At 31.9% G+C, this 24,933-nt stretch overlaps 1 protein-coding gene across 1 annotated transcript in view; it reads left to right on the top strand.

Moving 5' to 3' along the window:
* LOC115875371 (neuroligin-1-like) overlaps positions 1 to 24,933 on the top strand; it is a gene marked incomplete at its 3' end in the record, with an annotated part of 252,959 nt that overhangs the window by 175,903 nt on the left and 52,123 nt on the right. Inside the window, exon 8 of the mRNA XM_030890798.1 lies at positions 2,730 to 3,196. Within this exon, the coding sequence (XP_030746658.1) occupies positions 2,730 to 3,196 (467 nt within the window). The remainder of the gene's footprint in view (positions 1 to 2,729; positions 3,197 to 24,933) is intronic.

Genomic DNA, 24,933 nt, shown 5'->3' with positions numbered 1-24,933 from the left:
AAACGTTTTTTCTCCTTTTCCACAATGAAATACATGTTTTTATGTTTTAATAGTGTTATAATAAGTAGTAAAATGTTCTAATTATCTTGACCAGAAATTTTGATTGGCGTTGTTGACAGGTGACTAGGTCGAAGTTTCTACACAGATAGCGTTAAATCGAAACATTTTGGAAACAAGGTATCCATTTATTGTCGATTCATTATTGAAACACGAATTTCTCTTTTTTTAGATACAAATATGATTTAATGTAGATTATTTTTGTTCGACTCCATGTCAATTTTATAAAATAATGAATTAAAATTCCGCCATGTTGGCTAGTGATAGCGTTTTTAACTAAAAATATATGTTAAATAAATAATAAATAAAATAATGAATTAAAATTCCGCCATGTTGGCTAGTGATAGCGTTTTTAACTAAAAATATGTTTTTATCGGCTGTTTTTTACTACAGAACGCATTTTACTTACGTTGATTTGTATATTTTTATTTTTAGAACCATGATATAGAAATAAAAACAAAAATCTATATTTCAAACAAAAATATTTTGTAGCAACAAATTATGATATATATAAAAAGGGCATTAAAAGTATGAAACTAAACCTTTGTGCCAAATTTTAACAACATACATCGGTAACAACATCGATAATAAAAACAAACTAAATTAAAAACTTCATTTTTTTATAGCCAATCTCTCAAATATAAGTTATTTAACCTTATGAAAATAATTTAAAATAAATTTACTATTGCAACCTTTTCCTATTAATAAATAAACAACTACAAGTTACAAAATTAAGCTGCACATAATATCTACCTGTTTGCCCCTTATTTAGGTATTAAATTTAAAAAGTATGCTGTTATATCACGGTAGAGTAACAGCTTTGACGGATATTATAATATGAACTACCAGGCTTTTCACCGTAATCCTTGCTATATTAGTTCTTGGTTTATTGTAAAAGATCTAATAATAACTATGTACACAAAAACTTGGAACATGGTTTTAGTAAATACATTATTTAAAACAAGTGTTTTTTAGGTGCTTCAATAAAATTAGGGTTTTAATGTGTTTTCATAATTTGTACTTTTATGAAACACATTTTGTTATAAAATTTCTTTATAACGCCAAAAACGTATTTTATAGTCTATTTTTAATACAGAACAAGAATATTTTACTTATTTTAAGTGCGTAGTACGTGAAATGTCCTTTAAAAATTTTACTACAAATGGTATTTTTTTATTACTCAGTTATCAACGCGATATCTCTTAAGCTGTGTTCCTAAAGCCAGAACAATACTAGACGAAATTTTTGGTCAACTAGACTAGACCAACAAAGGATTAAGAATAGATGGAGAATATATTAATTATTTAAGATTCGCTGATGACATAGTCCTAATTGCCAATAGTCCTGAAGAACTATAAACACAAATTATTTGTTATACCACTTTTTACCTATCTCTTCGTTTTTACCTAAGTTTTCGTTCGTAGAAAATGCATTTTCTTATAATTTAGACCTAATTTATCAACTTACCCATGGAATATTGACATATTAGATTATGTTTAAAGATGTAACAAATTTTTAAAGAATATAGATACTAATATTGTCGATATAGTTCGTTTATTTCATTAAAAAACTAAAAAAACTGTTCAAATATTTGTTAAAGAGGACCAATTAATATGATTCCAGTTTTCAAACTACATTAATTAACTGTTTGCGTTGATTAATAATAATTGCTGCAAATAATAAAAAACTTAATTTTGTGTGTATTAGATAGTGTAGTAAAAAGTAACACGTTAAAAAATTTTTATAAAAAAAACTCTTTTATAAAGATTTAGATAGTTTACTTTTTGTATACAAATAAGCTAGAAATATTATTGTTTTTAGCACCTGTACATTTTGTAAATTTTTTGCTTTAAAAAATCTAAAATGTCAATATTCCATGGGTATATTGATAAATGAGGTTTAAATTATAAGAAAATGCAAAGGGATAGGTAAAAAATTGTGTAATACAATTTGATAGACAATTAAATTATGCATCTGATTCTTCTAAAACATACAGGGCGTTAATAAATATACAGTATTAAAATATACATTGTACCATTTAAATTAAACAAGTTATTGCCGTTTAAAGCTAGAAGTTATTTAAAATAAATCTTTAGACACTCTGTATGAAGTAGTATTATTTTTATTATTGCAACACAATAACTGATCATTAAATAAACTTCAGTAAATATTTAGTATTAAAAACTTTCATACCCTTGGAGAAGAAGCCTTAAAATTTTTACTGCAATTTCACAAATTTAAATATTTCAAAAACGGTAAGATTTAAATGTGATAACCCTTAATCAAATTTACCTTTATTTTAATCGTAGAATCTAAAAATGTAATAATATAGAGGGTGTTTCGTTTAAAAAATACAGCTTTAATATTTTTTATATATTTGGGACACTCTCTATTTTGTAAAAATAATTTTGAATTGTAGCTTTAATAGTTCTTCAAGGAACCCAAAACTTACAATTTGTAAAAATCTAATCGTTTAGCTACAAAAATACTTCGTGTCGTATGTGTTCAACAACCCTGTATATTTTACAGCTTCAAGCATCGAACAAAACGTATTTAATAAAAATAGCTCTATAATACAGTTACTGCCTACAGAACTAACTTTCTTAAATGTATAACTGAATTTTATTTGTTTAACTGTATTGAAAATTATTTGATATTTTTATCTGTTCCAGGATTCGCCCCCTTCATCGACGGTACCATCCTGGTCAACCCCACCTCGCCGCCGCCCACCGCCAGCTCCTCAACCATAGCCACCTCCGCCGGCTACGAGCTGGCCGACTTCCCCGACCGGAACCTCCTCTTCGGCCTCACCAGCACCGAGTCGTACCTCGACCTAAACGCGCAAGACCTCGAGTTCGGCCTCAACGAAACCAAACGCGACCGCATACTAAGGACGTACGTTCGAAACTCTTACTATTTTCACTTGAACGAGATCTTTTCCACGCTGAAGAACGAGTACACTGACTGGGAGAGGCCCAGTCAGAACCCGCTCAGTGTGAGGGACGCCACGTTGGACGTGTTGAGTGACGGACATACTGTGGCGCCGTTGGTGCGGGTGGGATACTTGCACTCGTTGGGGAAAGGCAAGACGTTTTTTCTGCATTTTCAACATCACGCAGGAGAAAGGGATACTCCAATGGTAAGTTTTTTCCTGATAATAAGTGCGGTAATAATATTCTTTGCCAAGGAGAACATAGAATTACGATGAGTTTTTAATTGTCTAGAACACACCAATCTGCCTAAATTTATTATGATAACCTCTCTCTGATGTTCTAACGTCTCCTAGCTTTCTATGAAGTTTATTATTTGAATGGCGCAGTCAGTAGGATAATACAGCTATTTATGTAACAAGTTGCGAAATTAATGTGTTTTAAGCACGGGACGCAAAATTGTCATGGACAACGCGTCGAGTGCTTAAAACACTCTTCTCGCAACGAATTTCATTTCAATTTCATGTAAAAGCGGTTAATTTGAGATTTTCATGCTATTATTATTATTTATTTTTAAATATTTTTTAAAATGTTCTGGTAATCGGTTTCGATCGCTGTCAGATTCAAACGTCGCCGTATTTCCTACAAAGTTTTGTGAAAAAATGAGTGATAATTACGAGTCTTTCGATATTCAACAAGCTGCTAAAACTGCGCTATCCACGTTAGTGCCCGAGAAGTCGAAAAACTTATACGAGACCACCTACAACAATTTTGAAACCTGGGTCAAAGAAAAACATGTTGAGAATTTCACAGAAAAGATATTGCTAGCCTATTTGCTGAAGTTATCCACTACCTTAAAGCCGTCAACTCTGTGGAGTAAATATTCGATGCTCTCCGAGCCATGATTTACCTGAACAGAAACGTAGATATTAGCAAATTCGCAAACCTTACTGCATTTTTAAAAAGAAAGAAATTTACTTATTCCGACTCTTACAACTTGCATTTCTCTTAAAGACGAAAAGTTGGATGCCTCTTGTATTCACTTCAATAATTTAAATAATTGTACCTTTAAGATTTATAATAAATAAATATTTTCATTGTTTCTAACGTTTCATTTTTACTTTTAGGCACTAGTGCCTAAAAAAGTGTCACTTTTAGATACTAGTGCCTAAAAAGAATGTAATTTCGAATCTGAAATAAATATCAAAAACTGTCAATTTCGAAACACTTTCACAAAAGTCAGTTTTGTTATATAAACCACACTTATATAAGAAAAATTGATAACATATAAATATATTATCAATTCAGCTTGCCATAATATTCTTTGGCAAGCTAAACATAGAATTACATCTCAACACACCAATCTGCCAAAATTTATTATGAAAACCTCTCTCCACTGATATTCTAACGACTCCTAGCTTTCTATGAAGCTTATTATTTGAATGGCGCAGTCAGTAGACTGGAATGCGAAAAAAGCGTACACAAAGCAATGAGTAAAAAGAAAACGGTCAACAGAGGATTGTACGAATAGAACAGGCTCGAAATAGAGTGTCGAACAATTTAGAAATTTTTTTTCAAAAAACAAAACATTGACTGCTTTTGATTTTCTTCACCTAACTTGCGTTATTTTTTCAAATAATATATTAAAGGGTAGTCTCTAATAAAAAGATCTATAAGATACTTTGTAGAGATGTAGATTGTATGGGAAAGGGGTATAGGAGCTTACAGATCTATTGTGCCCCCATTTCTTGAGTTATAATGCATCATGTAACACTCAAATTTCCTCGCAACGACCTCTGTGTGCTAGCTAATAAATTATCGCAAATAACTATTATTTTTGCATCATGTTCACTATAATTTTATTGTTAAATATTATTTTATTTAAATTTTACAATTATGCAACCCGATATACACCGCGCTGCAGCTGCACATTATTGTCACTGATGCCGACCAGCAGTAGGCTTTTGTCCATCTCTCTATATCTTTGGTCATTACCTCTGTCGCTTGTCACTCTCAGATCAAATCAGATGTTTTTGGATTTATTTATCCTTTGTTTTGGTTATTGAAATTTTATAATTATCAGATAAAATTGCGTAGTTAAATTGGTTATTTTTGATGTGGATCGCAGTGTGCAATTCGTTCATTTAATTGTGGGAATTTCTGAGTTTAGTTCGTTCATTGACCGGATATGGAATATGGCTGAGGAGAAAATATTCTAGAACATCATTTTTTATTTATGCCTTTTTGTGAGTTGGACTAGATATATAGTTCTCTATCTATATCCTGGGGAGATTTCCGGTTGAAATCTGATTTTGTGAAGGAAATCGAATCCTTGCATCACTTCTTGTGTACTCCCCGACCGAGAATATCGTCATGAAGAACTGGCTGCCGTTTCGTGAAGCATTCCCTGTTGGTGAATAGCAGGTCTTCGTAAAGAAGGATTAAGGCTTCCGAAACACATTTGGTCAGAAACGTGGTTGGATTTTGTTGAGTTTACATGGACCACCGACCAATTTCCGTAAGGGATTAAATAGCCAAATTTTTCCGACCGATATCCCGATTCCACGTGCCCAAGAAGTCCCCGAATAGTTCCAAGGTATGCTATAATTCTTCTGCCTATTCTAAGTCAATGCTCAACTGATTTTTGTTCATATTGCTGTCTGGTTTTCGACTTTTCCACGCCCACGTGGTGTAGAAAGATTAGTTGAGTGTTATCTTTCTTAAGTCTTATTGGGTTGTTCATAATTGTAGAGCAAGAAGACCGATCCAGACCGTAGTACAGAACAGTCCAGAATCCAATCCGTTCCTGTTGTCCGTGTAGAGGTACCCGTTGGACATCATAAACCCTCGTTGAGATAAATTTCTTTATTAACTCCTACACGTTGTGCTAGTCCTTGTTCTATAATTGAGGCTCTTTTCTAAGACAACCAATATTATTTAGGGTTTTATGTTTACCATTTGAAACCTCAACAACTTGCCTCTCATCTGTACGTCTGCTGACATCCGTGGGCTCCAGTGACAGTACACCGAGCTGCTGTGCACCGCCGTAGCCACCCTGTAGCTATACACTGTAGCTCAGCCGGAGGAAGTTTTTAAGTACAATCGAATAGAGTAAGACTGTACAATTTTAGTTTAGATTTAGTTTGATATTTGTAATCCACACAGGATATTGTACTTGGTAGTTACACTCAACAGTTCGAGGTTAGTGTTGAAGTCTACTTAATAGTAACACCTTTATGCCGAGTTCATAGTATAATCTCTGGCGCCCTTTTAATAATATCTTTGAACCCCGACCACCCAGCTGTTAAAATTAAAAAGCTAGTGGCCTCTATGCAACTCATCCTAATTAAGTAAACTTGTGTTTTATTGAACTTCAAATTAGAAAGGGCGTGGCAATCATACAGTTTGAGGGCTATGACAATATTCAAAATGTCACGGGGCAATACCTTAGTAGATTGAAGCTTAGAAACAATGGCGAATGCAGTTTCTGTAGACAAAATGGAGAAACACCAGAACAACGGAGATAGAGAACTATCCTCTGTAAAACCGTTACAGATACTGTTGTCAAGTCAGTGTGCTGTTGTCAAAGGCCCGAAGGAGATATAATAGATTTGTGAGATCTCGATGATTAACTTTCCAACTCATATACAATTTGCAATCTACAGCCTCATAACTTAAATTAACATAAAAAACTGCTAGTATTTACTCCAAAATAACCTATTTCTATTTTACGTAGAATATATCCTTATAATAAAATACACGCTCCTAGTTGGTCGTTTGACTACTTTATTAAAAGTCCTTCTTTAATCAAAAAACTCGATCGAAAAAGTTAAAAATGACGCGCGGCAACTTGCCAAAATTGCAGCGGCTGTGGGAGCATCTGCCTTTGATCCGTCCTAACTAAAACATGCTCGCGCGGGTCTAATACTACTTTCGAAAATATTAAATAATATCATTAGGGCTTTTAAAGCGCCGCCTAAAGAGGGAAAGCTGCAGCCATTATATACTTCGTAATTGAGTTTTAAAACTTTCGCGTCAACCTCGAGAATAACCTTTTCCGACTTAAAAAATGAAAATTCGTCGAAAAAAGGTACATAAGAATTTTTTGTGCAGCAATTTTTGTAAAAAAAATACGTGTTATTTATTATTTATATATTAAATGCTGTGCACATTAAATATATGTTACGGTTAAAGTCCGCTATCCGGTTAATCTCGACATTAACATGTTAATGTTTGGGTTAGGTTATGTTTTTGGTGGTTTTGTTGTGTGTATTTTCGAGATTAACCGGGTAATGTCGACATTAACCGGACATCGGACCTTAACCGTAACATATATACATAGAACATAACAATCAATCAGTAACTGCTAAAAAAGTGTGAATCAGATACACGAAAATTATGAAAAATGTAATTTTCCGAACATTTCAAAAACTGTCAAGGATAATACATTACAATAGAATAATTATTATAAAAATTGGTAAAACAAGTTCACCTTTAAATTTTCGAATTAAAGAACACAAAGATTACTAAAAATTGGAAATAAAAATACTAAAATATGCAGTATATCCTCGTATAGGCATATAGACAGTATTAAAAACAAACCTATAATATCCATAAAAAACATAGAATGTAAAAAATGCCGAGTCTCGCAACACAATTCTTCCACTATAAAATGTTGTGAGATCTCATGCAAAACCAAGTCAGTTTACTTTATTTGGCTTCTCTTTAAGCACCTATTCAACAATTTTGTTACAAATTGTTAGTATAAATATTAGTCATCTTTATTTCTGTAATAATTATAATAATTTGGCAAATGCACGATATGATATTCTATACTAATTAAAAAACATTATTTTTAAGGGCACAATTTACTTAGTAATCGGAATGGTAGATTATCCTTTTATAATTATTGTGCTGCGCAATTCCAAGTCATTATAAATATTAAAGAAATATAGATAACTAATATTGGCACTAACAATTTATAACAAAATTGTTGAATAGGTGCTTAACGAGAGACTAAATAAAATAAACTGACTTGGTTTTACATGAGATCTCACAACTTTTTATAGTGGAAGAACTGTGTTGCGAGACTTGGCATTTTTTGTTTTTTTTATGAGATTATACTGTGTTTTTTATGAGATCTGATTTCTTTTTGTACTGATTTCTTTTGAAAATCGACAACTATGAAACTATGATCCCTTCCTGGTCACAAACGGTACATTGTGAGACAGGAAATTGTAGAGAGAAACAGGCTCTATAACATAGATTACAACATTTTAATGAACAGTGCTTTCCATAAAATCAATAAAATGAAAAATATACGAAATAATATACATGTACTAATTTCTTTCGAAAATCGACATCTATAAAACTATGATCCCTTCCTTGTTACAAACGGTACATTGTGAGACAGGAAATTGTAGAGAGAAACAAGCCCTATAACATAGAATACAACATTTTAATGAACAGTGCTTTCCTTAAAATCAATAAAATAAAAAATATACGAAATAATATACATGTACTGATTTCTTTCGAAAATCGACAACTATGAAACTATGATCCCTTCCTGGTCACAAACGGTACATTGTGGGACAGGAAATTGTAGAGAGAAACAGGCCCTATAACATAGATTACAACATTTTAATGAACAGTGCTTTCCATAATAACAATAACAAAGTTATTGCGCTAATTAAAAAAATACTGCTCATTTAGGACCATGATTGTTTATATTAGAAAGTTATTAGACGGAATCTAAACACGAAATTTAGTGAAGCCACTTAACGCCAACGGCCGGCATCCATCTAATTTGCAAAATCAAAATGGACCAAAGTCAATTTCGAAACTGTTATCTCTCTAAACTCTCAATTTGGCTCGGCAAAACACTGACGGCGCACCACACAAAGTTACACTCTTGAAACTGGCCTGACACACGCCGGGATTTAATGCATAGAGCAAAGCGCTCTATCTCTGTCTGCACTGGCAACCGCTCTAATCATCTTTTCAATTTGAAATTGGGATAAAATACAACGCGAGTGGCGCTAGGATTTTCCATTTTAGCCTTTATACACTTATAATATATAGGGTGATTCAGGATCATGGTACGTTAGACATTTATGTAGAACGGGATTTTTTTTTAAATTTGGATTTTGGCATAAAGGCACCTGCTCCATCTCTCTAAATTGTTTTCAGCGTTACAGCGTTGCCGCTTTACACTAAACGTGGTAGCACCATTGTTATTTTAAACGAAACACTTATTTTATTACATTTTTCGAAACTACTTTTATATCTAACCGTTTTTCTATTATACTGAATACCTATCTTTAACAATTTTCGAGATAAAAAAAACTTGTATAAAACTGACAAAAACATGATCTTGAATATTTTTTACCTATACGAAAAATACGAATTTTAGTACCAAAAAAATACCACCACACACAGATATATTTCTAACGAATATTATCATAGTGTTGAACATAAGATGGCTAGTTTAAATACCTCAGTTCTAGTTTATGAACTAACTTACTTATTTTACCACTAACCTTACTTACTTACTGCCATTACTCACTAACGAGTATCTGACACGCATCAGAAGATGGTTACTCAAAGCCACTCTTCTCATGAGCTTTTCTGTGACTGAAAAGCCCGATACGTGATGATATCTCTCTTCCGCACTCGGGACATTCAAAAATCTTTTTACTTTGTTGCCTCTTGGTTGTCGTTGTTAACTGAGTTTACAATTGTTCTCTATTGCGTTTTATTGTGCGCTGCTTTCTCCCACTGATTCTGCATGTTTATCCCCTTTAAGTTTTTAAGGAAAATATCTTTGTATCTTTTAAGTTGTCCACCCGGTTTCCTCTTACCCTCTACAAGCTCACCGTAAAGAAGATATTTCAGTACACGGTTTTTTTGCATCCTGCATACGTGACCAGCCCATCTTAAGCGGTATTTAGTAATCATGACTTCAGCGCTTTCACATCTAGCTTTTTCAAGGACTGATACGTTTGAGACATGGTGGCACCATTTGATTCATAAGAGTTGTCTAAGGTATCTCTGCTGCAACTTGATTAATGCGTTTGTGTGCCGGCGGTACGGCGCCGCAACCAGGTTTTGTTTCCATATAACATGGTGGGGATTATTATTGCTCGGTACACTGCAAGTGTCGTTTTTGTCCTCAAGTCATAATTGTAGAAAACCCTGTTTTTTAATTTCCAGATTGCTCTTGAGGTGCTGCTAATTCTGTGCTGAATTTCAGAGTCTATATTTGCCTTTTCCGAAATCAAACTAAAGGTAATTGAATTCCGCTACATATTCCAGTAGTTCTTCTCGGATTTTTATAGCACTGTTATGATTTTCCGGGGGAGTTCGCATGATTTTATCGATGTTCAGCTTAAGCCCCAAAGCCTCGTATACCCAGGTATATATGTTCAGCATTTCTTGTAATTGCTGTAACGTCGTTGCAACTAGCAGAATAATCAGCGTATTGAAGTTCTGTGATGAACTTTATACGTGTTTTTACTCTAAGTCTTCTTATGTTGAACGGACCGCCGGCATACCTGTATCTAACACCAAACATTTCTCTTTCCTGCGGTTACCCACTTACCACAAAAACATGTAAGGTAGAAAATAATTACATCACCCAGTGAGCGCAAAGTTTTGTCACATTTAGGGAACATTAGGGAACAGTTACATACCTGCGTTTTATTGCTTCATATCAGGCACAAGGATGGCCTATTAACGTAACAACGACGTCACCTAGAACACATTTCCCTTAAAGGAATAAAATACCCACGGGGTAGGAATGTAGCTGCGTATAATGGATGCCGCTTGTAATTTTGGACACAATGCTCTCATTACAACACTAATTGCAAAAATATGACAAAATGAAAGAAAGACATCAAACTGTTTTATGTGCTGTTACAATTTAATAAACTATGATTCACTGTTTATTTTAGAATCAGCATATTTCGTATTCTCTTCATAAATCTTCTAGTGGTATCAGTCTCAAGTCAAAACCGTCTGTACCCCGATAACCCGGCATTACCGTCACACAAGTACACAGCGTAGAGAGGCTAATTTTCAGCGTCGACTCCGGATTAGCCTAATGGCAGCTAATCCGGCGGTAACATAGTTTAGTTAGTTACAGTTTCTGGTAGGTGTGCCCCGCGAGCGTCTTAAACTTCGATAATCTGCGCTGGCGGCAGCCAGATATAAGATCTATTCGAAATTTACGCCGAGGAAGTATACTGGTAGTAGTAGCTTGAATAATTATAATAATTCTACGACTTTGAAGCGGAATATAGAATGACTGAAACTGCATGGTGTAACTGAATAAATATTAGTACTGCCTATAACATTGATTAAAGTTTATCATTGTTTTTTTAGAGCACCGCATCCTTAAAGCTTATTTTTTTCCACCATGTACAGGGTGGTTCGAATTCGACGCTCATCATTGGGATTTCGGAAACCGTAAGAGATACAAGATCAGTTAAATGGAGGCAAAGTTGCGCAATTTGATGCTCAATAAAATGCCGTATTGCATTTTGAAAAATTCCTAATACTTCCGAATATATTCGAAAAAAAACGGAATTTTCAATTTTGTTTTCTATTGTTTCCTGGCTTTATTTGTTAAGATAACTTAAAATGATAAACACATTTTCATGGCCACTTTTTCTGCTCTATAACTCTGTGTAATTAAATATTGACTCTGACGTTTCGGCTTCTGGCGACCATCATCAACTTAATTTTTTTAAATACGGACCGGATTTGTTTTTCAATTCAATTAAATCCTTTCATCACTCTTAAAACACTATATATAGTCACTTTGATATTTGCCAACGTTTTGTACAGAAAATTCCATCACCAGAATATTTCATGGAAGAAAAATGCAATACGGCATTTTATTGAGCATCAAATTGCGCAACTTTGCCTCCCTTTAACCGATTCTGTATCTCTTACGGTTTCCGAAATCTCAATGATGAGCGACGAATTCGAGCCACCCTGTATGTACAGGGAGGCGCCTCTTATACGACGCGGAGGCTCCAAGGAGAACGGTACCTAGTATATATCGAAATGAAATTTTGGGAGCATAATATGTAGGTTAATTTAAAACATTTTATAAAAATATATAGACTTACTTATACAGTATAAAAAAGTTAGACATCAAAGTTGTGTTTTTTCTAATGGAACACCCTATATATTAATTGATTTTCGGATTCTATGAAAAAAATAAGAGTGAGTTTTTTCACATTTTGTGAAAATAAGGAGTAAATTTTAAATTTCAATAAGAACTACCTAAATTTTAATTTACCCTGTATCGCCTAATATTTAATTACAATAACCATTGTATGTTAAACCAAATTAAAATTTGATCCGAAAAGTTATGCAGCGTGAGTCAAAATTAATATGAAAAATTGGTCACTTTTAAAAGCAAGTTTCCTTTATTTTGAAGTGGAACACCCGGTATATTTTTCCGGTGTTTACTGGGGAATTTATATATCTTCAAAATTTAAGGTTGCCTACCCTTCAGACAAATATTTTCGTAGATATTTTAATTTTTATAATTTTGCGTCAGTAGATCTTTATTATTTGGAAAAACCTTGGTGTGCCTGTGATCAACCTTTTATTAATTTAACAATAATTAAAGAATGTAGAGTAAAATACACAACGGTAATAAAAAATTCACAGATTTCACAACATGCGCAACCATCATAGGTGTATTGAAAATACCAGACACAAAAGTCGGCGGTGGTCAGCAATCACCTGTTTTTTACATTTTATATTAACTTGTGACGTCATTTGGAAGAGCTCAATAGAAATATGAAAGAACTAAAGCTTGTTTGGAAAGCAGTTTGACATTCGTGACGTCAGCACTTCAGCAGCCTAACGTATCGCTAATTGCCATTCGCAAATATATTCCAGATACGTATAGTGATATTGTATTAGTATTTTGATATTTGATTTTTATCGTGATGGCTTTTTATAAAAGTGAAGAATTTAGTAAGAAAAATACTAATGATGGAGATGAACGTTTACGGATTCATGAATGGTCACGATCACGGTCATGACACTATAGAAATGTGAGGTATGTATTATATATATATATATATATATATATATATATATATATATATATATATATATATATAATATATATATATATATATATATATATATATATATATATACACAGAATTAATGGCATTAATTTGCAATAGCACCTCGAACCCACAGTTTCATGATGGAGCCAGATTAAACCAATCAGAATGAGTATTATGTTACCGTAAAAACTCGAATATTGGTTACCCACGTAGGGTTACCCATGAAGGCTGAGTGAAATATGCAAAAAAGTCACTTTAGGTTAAGTTTAGATTAGGCCTATATTTTTATTAATGCAAAACCAACTAAAATCTAATTCTAATCTAACCTAAACTCACTCCCACTTTTGCATATTTCGGGTTATTACCTGGGTATTTCTAGGTTTAACCAATATTCGAACTTACGGTGTAAATGTATGGACGGTCAATAAATTTAAATTCGCCGTACAAAAAATAAGTAATAGTTACTGTAGATAAAAATAAATTAAAATATGGTTCCACGATAACTTAGTTTGCAGCTTCTTTTCATCATACCTAGTAAAAACCCGTCACAACCACTACTCATAGTATGTATACCTATGTATTTTTAAACATCATTATGAGATTTAAGTCATAGGTGCCCATAATATGAGTAGCGGTATTGACGGTTTTTTGTTATGATGAAAATGTTGTGTGATATGAAAAAGCAACAAAATATATTATCGATTGCAGCAACTGTACGTAGTTTACATTCAGTAGGTCCAATTAATATAGAACATTATAGCTATGCATGATTTTAAAAATTTGCTACCATTATATTTTGATAGTTGAGTTTTTGAAATTATTTGTTAGCTTCTTAAACAAAACAGACCCATAATAATTCAAATCTTTATCATCCAAGATTTCCAAGAATTATAAAGTAATCTCACGTCAAATTTTTTTAAAATTATTGCATGCCTTAAATGTTTGCAAAGTTAACAAAAATATGTCTTTGATTACCTGCAATTAATATATTTGGTCCAATTTATCAGTTCTGCATCATATCCGAAATTCAGATTGTGTATGACACAACGAAGAGTCAACGTGCAACGTGAACGACAGGAAAATGGCAAGTAAAAAAAATTGTAAAGTCTTAATTACTAATTACACAGTCGTTCACTTGAGTTCTCCTGCCTAAAATCTATATTGCCTTCCCTAAGATTTTAAATATAAATGATTGAAACTCATACAAGTTTACCACAATTTAAACTTAAGATAATTATTTAATTATTAAACCCATAATTATATTAAAATATAACACTTACGAAGTTACTAAATATTAACTATTTCTACTTAATCATTTGATAATTCTGATAAAAACACGCTTGATTATTTATTTTTTAAATCATACGGGCTATAATCATTAATATGACTATATTAACAATACTTAAATCAAAATTTATTTGAATGAATGCTACTGTATTACAATAATTGTAAAACAAGTATGTAATAATAACTCGGAATAATTATTAAAAACTGCTCATCTTATTATAGATGTCGGCGTCTTGTCTCTATTATTTTATTAGCCGTTTAGCTATAGTTTGATTTCAGATAATGCAGATTATAATGTGCCATTTGTGTTTTTTTATTGGAATTATTATTTTTAGCATATTTGGTATACTCTATGAAGTTATTTTTAAGTGCTCCTATACATTTTTCAATTATTAAAGTGCCTTTAGATACAATTAAAATTAATTAATTGGTGTGTAGTATTTGTATTATGGTTTTTTTTATGAATAAATTTTTGTCCTATTAAAATAAACATAGCTTACTAAATCACTAGCTAGCCATTTTTAAATACAGGATGTTAATTAAGTATAGCAACATTATAGTTATGCATGAGTGTAATTAGGATGTTAATTAAGTATATGGCCAAACTCTAGAAGGTGATTCTTTGAGTGTTTTTAAGGTAAAAAGTTCATATAAACATGTGTCCGGAAATGTATAATTTTAAAGATACAGGGGTGTCAAGGTGTTTTCTAATAGACCTTTTTTATTAATATCTCAAAGATCCGTTAGCCGATTTTGTTGAAATTTCGCCGTGTTGTGAAATTTAATAAGTTAGCACTAATTAAACGATAATTATTATTTACAACAATATTTAAACGATAAAAACTTATCCCAATAAATATTTGGCACCGCCTTGAATTCATTTGTTTTACGTTGGCGGTGGAAACGATGCAAGCTTTTTCTTTGTCCGAAGTTGTTAATTAAAAAAATAATTATCGTATAAAAAAATATAGGTACTAATAGCCTAGATTTTATCAAAATATATCAGCAGATCCGATGAGACCCGAATTATTATATGTTTTGGAACTTAATGATTTAATTAATTATTCCCTTTAATGCATCGATTGTGCGCATTATTCTACGCGCCAAGAAAAAATATTGCATTAGTCTAAATTTATTATTTATGTTATTCCGCTCTTTCACGTATAATTTGCCCCCTGCTTCTCATACGAAAAGAGTTAGATTAAAATAGCCCAACTGTACTTAACAACCCATGCCTTGACGCATATTCTTTTTTATAATAATATCGGCTTTCAGAGACTAAACATCCATATTCATAAAATAGTTGGCCTACACTAATAAGACCTCATTTCGGCTCTCGGACGGCCTTGCTCTATTCAGCTAACGACTTACGTGTTGACAAGTTGATTAGGCAGGTTATTGAACTCCATGTCGCCTCTAGCATGTCGTTTTTTCAAAGATGGGTCCCATATAAACGCGGCCAGAATTATTTTCAATACTAAAAATACACATTTAAAACATATTTTAATTATTATAGAATTAAAACTAGATATAAACCTATAATGGTGTGACAAAAATTAGTTAGATGAAATAAAATGCTCAAACTGCTTCCTTTCCTGGGTGTTCCATTTAAAGTAAAAGAGTAACTTGCTTTTAAATGGTACCAATGTTCAACATTAATTTAGACCTACCCTGTATAAGTTTTTGGATCAAGTTTTAATTTGATTTAAAGTATAATAATTGGGTAAATTCCAATTTAGGTAGCTTTTATTCTAATTTAAAAATTGTTCTTTATTTTTAGAAAATGTTAAAAATGTCAAAAACTTTAGATTTTAGTCATATACTTCTGTAATAAAACTCATATTTGTTTTTCTCCCAGAATCCAAAAATAAATTAATGTATTGGGTAATTTATTACAAAAAACACAACTTTGATATGTAACATTTTTTGGAGACCCTGTAGAAACTCTCTATATTTTTAAAAAGTGCCCTGAATTAACCTACAGGTGCTCGCAAAATTTCATTTCAGTACAAACTATCGTTCTCCTTGGAGCCTCCGCGTCGTTTGAGAGGCGCCACCCTGTATAGTTCCTTTATATTTTTACTCAGTTTTCTAGTTTCTCTGGTGCTATTACAAACACAATATAACTTAAATAAAACCTTGTAAAATATTTTTTTTTCGACATTTAACCGAAAATGCATTTAAAAAAAGGTATCGAATTAAGCATTATCGACACAAAGCAAAATTTTCTTTTATTATTTCTCTTTATGCCAATGCCGTCGTCATTGAATTTACAAAACTCGACAGTTTCGCTCGGGTTTTTATTCGGCAATCGATTTCTGATTTGGCAATATAGGGGTCGGCCTCCATATTTGCCGACGAGATTACCTTCGTTTGTAATGTTCACATTTCACTTTCGACTGTAAAGACGATATAAAGGGCCATATAAATAGATTATTCGAGTTTTTTACGCCCTGTGTTAAAAGGGAGTGTTTTTCTCTCCCGTATCACTGATATTACGTTTTTTTTTTCTTGATTTCCTTTGAGGCTATTTCTTTTCATTTTTTTGTTTATACAGAGTGGAGCCTGTCATACGACGCGGAGACTCCAAGGAGAACGACAGCTTGTATTGAAACAAAGTTTTGTGAGCATATGTAGGTTAATTAAAAGCATTTCAAGTTCTACGGAGTGTCTCCAAAAAAAGTTACACATCAAAGTTTTGTTTTTTATAATGGAACACTCCATATATTACAGTTGAGGGTTGGAACCTTTGGTGTTACACAGCAAAATAAAAACACTAAATCACCACAATACACCAAAATACTTTTACTTTTACACTGGACGCGCGTTTCGCTAACCATGTTAGCATCATCAGCAGATGATTATAAACTAAAGTACAATCTACAAGTTCAGCGTTTATATACTCGCTCAGTGGGCACCGAGTGGGCGTGGCAAAATCTAGCCAACTGAGTCAGAGCCCACTGAGCGTAACAGTTAGATTTCCGCCACTAGAGTAGTAGGAACAAAGAACTTGAAGGAATTGGACCGTTGCACAGTGCTTCGAACATATGGCTCTAGAGGACAAAAATACAAAACTTCTCTTTTATTGTAAGCAATTTATTCAAACTAGGTTTATTTGACACAAATGATGAGTACTCTCATTGTACTAAATGATGATGTTCTTAATCCCACGTTTATGAAAAAAAAATCTTATAAATAATAATAATGTTGGAGCTGTGTTCCATCTAAGCAAATAATAAGTTATAGTATGAAAACGGTGTAAGTATTAAATAAATTCCTGTGATAAAAAAGAATTGAAATAACATTAGAACATGATTCCTACAATATAAGCCTAATATATGATAAAAATGTTTTTCTTAATGAAAAAGAAACATTAATGTTATATTTAATTAAAAAATAAACTTAAGATACTATACATTTAATTTAGGACAACAAAATGCATAGATCGTAACTACTCTGATTCAGGAGAATCACTGCTGACAGAATCTTCCAAATTTATAGTATCCAAATCACAGGTAGATGAAGTATCCTCACATATAAGATATTTCTGTACATCATTTTCTAATATGTTACTTTTTCGCGTTGTTAATGTTCATTTTGTCGGTATGAGGGGTTCGGATGTTAATAGTTACCTCTTTAATAGACCATATCCATTTATTATTTTTCCTTTTCTTGGGTATGAGATTTTATAATAAATTGAAAGATGGACACTTTTTTTATGCGACGTTTCGCTCCAACATAGTGGACTTTTTCAGGCACAAGTGGTGTCTCATTTGACTAGAAGGTTCAATATCTAATAAGCACATATTTTGTGAAATACAAATAATTTTGAGTTCTTGTCCTTATGATCAAGCCAAGTATTAGCCAGATCGGCATTGCTTATCAATTTTACTCCATCTGAAAAGTATTATAAAATAAAGTTCGTCGCAAGCAGACGCAGGTGAACTATACAAAAATTTACAAAATATATTACAAAATTAAAAGTGTATGAATATGGCAACAAAAATATTCAATAAATACGATATGTTTTGATATGTTTTTTTAAATGCCTTTTGAAGTTTGAAAACGTCAAATTTTTATACCCATTTAAGAATCATCTTAAAAATAAATAAAAACTAAACAATCACGAACTTGTTTAGAAATAAATTTAAAGTACATACCTTGTTTAACAATATCCATAGTGGCTTTCAATTAAGTACGTACCCGTTTAACTCCATAATATACAGAACTACTATGAATGTTATTCTTTTCACTGATGAGATAATGATCGCAAAAGTTATTTTTAGTGAAAACATTTGCTAACAAAAACGCTGTTTATGAAAAATAATATACAGGATGGTTGAACATTGCTATAAGTATAAAATTATATATTCAGATATTAGTAAATTTTAACTTATTTTTTGATTTTTGTCCATGGGACGAAGCACTGTGCGTTGACTCTGTTCATACTATCTTTACATTTATTAATTCTGATGCTTTCATATGCATCTAATTGCCTGTAATTTGAGACTTGTTTAATTAATTTTAAATTATTAAGATCTATACAATGTTCTTTATCAACAATATGTTCGGCAACGCAAGATTTATCTGGTCTACCATATCTTATCTAAGCTAAATGTTCTTTAAATCTAGTTAATATTGATCTTCTAGTTTGCCCAGCATATATCTGATTACAATCTTTACAATAAATTTCATAAATACCCGACCTTTCCAGTGGAGGTGTTTTATCTTTTGGATTACCTAATAATTGTTGTAATTTATTATTAGCACTATACACAAGTTTATAATTGACATTCTTAAAAATTCCCTTTAGAGCACGGGATAACTCTCTATCAAACGGCATTGAAAAATATTTAGACGTATCTTTCTCTACTTGAAAAGTCGAATTTTCAGAAATCATTAACCTATACCTACGTTTTCTAATTAATTTATCAACTAGTGAAGGAGAATATCCATTACACTCAGCTACATTCCTAATGTAATCTCTTTCTATTTCATATCTTTCGTTGGAAAGTGGGAAACTAAGTAATCTATATACTAAGAAATTTAAACTAGCCATTTTATGTTCAACACTATGATGTGATTCATTAGGAATATATCTGCGTGTGGTGGTATTTTTCCTATAGATATCAAATTCCAGGCAATTATTAGTATTTCTAATAACTAATACATCTAGAAATGGTAATCTGTCGTTGTTCTCAATTTCATGCGTAAATTTAATGGAAGGAAAACGATTATTTAACTTAGAAATAAAATTATCTATGGTGTCTGAATGTGTGTCAAAAACAACAAAAATATCATCCACATACCTAAACCACTCTTGGAAAATACTCAAACTAATTCTTAGCCTCCACTTCAAACCTGCTCATGAATAAATTAGCCAAAAATGGAGACAACGGATTATCCATTGCTGTACCTTCCCGCCGTTCAAAAAAGTTGTTATTAAATTGAAAACAATTTTGTTTCATACATAACGATGTAAGCTCAATATATTCACTCACAGTTTTGTTGTCGAGACCATTTGCGTTCAGTAATTCCTTCAAGTAGCCTAAAGTATGTGGAATTGGAACACTTGGGAACAACGAAGATACATCAAAGGAGACCAAAATTTCACCTTCATGCAATGTTATATCTTTAATTTTGTTAATGAATTACTCTATAACTTAAACTCTATATATCAATGGATTTTCGGATTTTAGGAGAAAAATAAAGGTGAGTTTTATTAGAGAAGTATATAACTAAAATGTAAGATTTTTCACATATTTAACATTTTCTAGAAATAAAGAACAATTTTTAAATTGCAAAAAAAGCTACCTAAATTAGAATTTACCCGGTATAGCCTAATATGTAGTTAAATTAACTGTTCTACTTTAAATCAAATTAAAACTTGATCCAAAAAGTTATACAGGGTGAGAAAAAATTAATATTGAACATTGGTCACCTTTAAAAGCATGTTACTCTTTTATTTTAAATAGAACTCCCAGTATATTATTCCGATATTCAATGACGAATTCATGTCTCTTTAAATTACTTTTAAGGTTGCCTACCCCTCGAACAAAGATTTTCCTAGATATTTTCATTTACACGATTTGATCCGAGTAGATCTTTATTATTTGTTAAAATCTAGGTGGCTGTGATATGTCTGACGTTACTTCAACATAACTGTCTAATTAGTCCAACTTTAACAACTAGTTATCATTTTGTGTCAGTTAAAACAAAAAAAATTCTCAGAAATTTGCCGAAAATGCAAACTTATTCTACATCAGAGAGAATTGATATGATTCTATTAGTTGGTGAATGCAGTGTGCATTCACCAATTAATAGAATACTTAAATGTTCCTGATTTTATCTAGTCTGTTTTTTTTATGGGGATATGTTAAAGACAGTGTTTACAAAACCCGACGAACTATTGTCGACAACATGAGAGAAATTATTGTAGCTGCTTTTCGAGGTAGAACTTCACATAATGCCTTTTAAAATGAAAAGATCCTTTTGAAAAGACAATTAGTTTAAGCAGTTAACAGGACAGGAAGCATTTTGAGAATTTGATTTCATCTAGCTAATTTTTGTCACATAATTATAGGTTTATATCTAGTTTTAATTCTGTAATAATTAAAATATGTTTTAAACGTGTATCTTTTTATTACTGTTGAGTCTACAATCTTTAGTTTTTGTTAAATTAAGAAAAGGTATATTACACAGCTACCCCCTAGATTTTTTCAAGTAATAAAGATCTGCTGACACAAAATCATAAAAATTAAAATATCTAGGAAAATCTTTGTTTGAGGGGTAGGCAACCTTAATAATATTTTTAAGATATATAAATTCCCCATTGAACACCGGAAAAATATACTGGGTGTTCTATTTAAAATAAAGGTGTAACTAGCTTTTAAAAGTGACTAATGTTCCATATGACGACAAAATTAGTCTCACCCTGTATAACTTTTTGGGTCAAATTTCAATTTGGTTTAACATACAATGGTTATTGTAACTAAATATCAGGCTATACAAGGTCAACTGCAATTTAGGTAGCTGTTACCGAGATTTAAAATTTACTCTTCATTTTCACAAAATGTGAAATATGCCAAAATCCTTAGATTTTAGGTACATGCTTCTTTAATAAAACTCACCTTTATTTTTTTTTTAGAATTCGAAAATCAATTAATATATAGGGTGTTCCATTAGAAAAAACACAACTTTGATGTAACTGTTTTTGGGACACCCTGTATAATTCTATATATTTTTATAAAATGCTTTCAGTTAACCTACATTCGCTGCCAAAACTTCATTTTGATATAAACTACCGTTCTCCTTGGATCTTCTGCGGCGTATGAGAGGCGCCACCCTGTATTTGAAAGAAACGATCAATTATAATAGCTTTATTTTCAGCTCTATCTCGCGTTGTATCTCTCTCTGTACAGAGTTTAACAACAATAATCGCTGTAGTTTAATAATCTATCTCTATTAAATCATCGAACTTTGCCAACTGCGTACATTGTACGAACTACATTTAAAAATTCAATACCTACTGTTCGAATGTAATTTGATTTTAATGGACCGCAATACAAATTTTAGTGCAAACTAATCAGCATTATTAGCGCGCCATAATGGTTATCTGAAATTATAATTTATATATTATCAGCTCAATTATTAGTTATTTGTTCCACTACTACCGATTTGTGTACGATTAGGGCAAATAATTTGGGAATAATTTACATAGACAAAAATCATAACATGGAGATATAAATTTTTACAATATTATATTTGCAAAAAATCACCTTGGCCTTGCAGACCTATTGTATTCCGCTTTCTTAAATTAATTAATTTATATACTAGCGTGTACCAGCGTTCGTTCGCGTCGAATTAATCATTTGAAATGGTGATGATAAAGCAAAGCAAGAATTTCCATTAACATACAGACTGGATAAAATTTTCTCATATTTATGGCAGCATGAGAAAAAACAATATGGGGATATTATTATATAACTTGGTAATATTTGAGGGATAGTTTCATCTCGTTGAAATTTGACTTTCGAAAAATTCGTTTGCCAAAAATAAGCTTTTTACGTCAAGCAGTTTAAGCAGAATCGTGGTTAAGAAATTACCTAACTTTTTGGACCTGTATGATTTTTTAAAAAATTTCAAAATATGTAAAAAAAAACAAATAAATTATGCTTGTCCAAGCGTTTTCCCGAAAGACTAACCGTTTTTTAAATAACAAATATTGTAATATTTGAGGGACGTTTTCACCCTCTTGGAATTTGAGATTCGAGAAACCCCTTCTTATCGAACCTCTACACCCCACAGTCAATCCGTTTGCCAAAAATCAACTTTAAACGTCAAGCAGTTTAAGCAGAATCGTGATTAATCAATTGTCATATTTTATGAAACACCCTGTATAAATTTATAAAAAATCTTAAAATATGTAAAACAACAAAATAAAATATACGTGTTTAAGAGTTTTTCCGAAAAAACTCACCGGTTTTTAAATAAAAAATATTTTAATATTTGAGGGATAGTTTTACCCCCTTAGAATTCGAGTTTCGAAAAATCCCTTCTTATCGAACTTCTACACCCTAAAGTCAATCTGTTTTCCAAATATCAGCTTTTTACGTCAAGCGCTTTAAGCAGGATCGTGATTAATCAATGACCAGATTTTTCGAAACACCCTGTAAACATTTTTAAAAAATCTTAAAATATGTAAAAAAACAAAATAAAATTTACGTGTTTAACTTGACCGTTTTTTAAATAAAAAATATTGTAATATTTAAGGGGTGTTTTCACCCTCTTGGAACTGGAATTTCGAAAAATCCCTTCTTATCGAACCTCTACACCCTAGAATCAACCTGTATGCCAAAATTGAGCTTCTTACGTTGAGTGGTTTGAGTAGGAGCGTGATTAATCAGTATGTCAGTCACTTAAGGATTTTATATATTAGTATAGATAAACGATTTATTTTAGGTATAGGAACATGTATAATCAAAAAGTAATGAATTGAAAAACATTTTCACTAGTGAAATAAAAAAAAGTAGGTTTCCATTTGAAAAAAATGATTTATGATAATATTTTAATCGAAGAATTCGCTCAATTCCATGACAGCTACGGCCAATATTATATGACATTCAAACAATTTAATTTTTTAAATTGATAGCCACATGTCTTCTCTTTATGCCACAGTGGCTGCGGTAATCACTAAATTTGTCGTTTAGGCTATATCGACTTTTTTCACAGGCAGTTTTTTTTCCTCCAAAAATTAAAAAAAAAATTAATTACATTTGCGCGCTTCTCAGCGCCAGGTGTCCCGGAACTGGAATGGCTGAGTGTACCTTTGCTTTTTAACACTGAAATGCAATCAATTTTGAAAATATGAGCCTTCAGAAAACTCTTGCATATTTTTGCACCCGACTCTTGGACTATTAGATCGATGGAGGTTTCCCATTCCACGTTAAAAATCTGGAAGCAAGGTAATAGACAGTATTAATACTTGATATAATTGTCTACTTAGTACAAATCGTAATATTACTTTCTGGCTAGCTATTTTTGCTAAATTTCTTTTTATTTCCTTTTAATTCCGGAGAATATTTATTTTAGGTCATAACCCTCAATAGAAATAATACCCTGAGCCTTAATCGGAACCCAAACAAACCCCCAAACGATCTTTAAATTACATTTTCAACCCTTAACTGACCAATTTTAGACCGCTTACTCCTTGCCAAAGAAAATAGAGTTTCGGCCATTTTGGATGATTTTATTCAGTTAGGTTGTCACCTGAAAATTGAAAAATTTCGTTACAATAACATTTTATATATTTTTTTAATTAAATTGATCATTATACTATTCTGAATTGCAATAGACAAAAATATACATGGTAAGTCTTAAATAAGTGCAAATATTTTAAGGGCTAGTATATTTCGACACCAAAAACACACATATTTTTAAAATTTGGAATTTTTTTAATATTTTTTTGGATTTTTTTTTAGTTTCTGGTTTACATAATTTCTTGATCAAATTGCAAACACTGAGAACCTCGCTAAAACTTCTGACTAAGATCATTGCGGACAAAATCTCCTCAATAGTGCCAATAAGCGAGGAACAACAAGGATTCCGAAGAAACCGATCAACTACCGATTCACTATTCATACTCAGGCAACTAGTTGAAAAATCCTTAGAATATAACTCTCCAGCCTATCTATGTTTTATAGATTTAACAAAGGCCTTTGATAGAGTTCAACTAAAAGACATCATCACCATCTTGGAAAGCAGTAATGTCTCGAAAGAACTCACAGAACTTATCAAGGACTTAAACACAAACACGACAACCCAAATAAGAACAAACTTTACCTTAACGCAGCATCTTCGAACTACAACTGGTATTCGCCAAGGCGACAGTCTCAGCCCTCTGTTATTCAACACAGTCATGGATCAAGTAATAAAAACCGTCAAGAATACTGGATTAGGATATCGAATGGGAATGCATAAAGTAAACATATTATGCTATGCCAATGACGCAGTACTTATTGCAGAGTCAGAGAACGACCACCAAAGAATGCTACAAGCTTTTA

This window comes from Sitophilus oryzae, unplaced genomic scaffold, assembly GCF_002938485.1.
Source record: "Sitophilus oryzae breed Bouriz unplaced genomic scaffold, Soryzae_2.0 scaffold_1384_pilon_pilon, whole genome shotgun sequence".
NCBI lineage: Eukaryota > Metazoa > Arthropoda > Insecta > Coleoptera > Curculionidae > Sitophilus > Sitophilus oryzae.
Note: the sequence above shows the minus strand (reverse complement) of the source record. Positions and strands in the feature narration are given on the sequence as shown.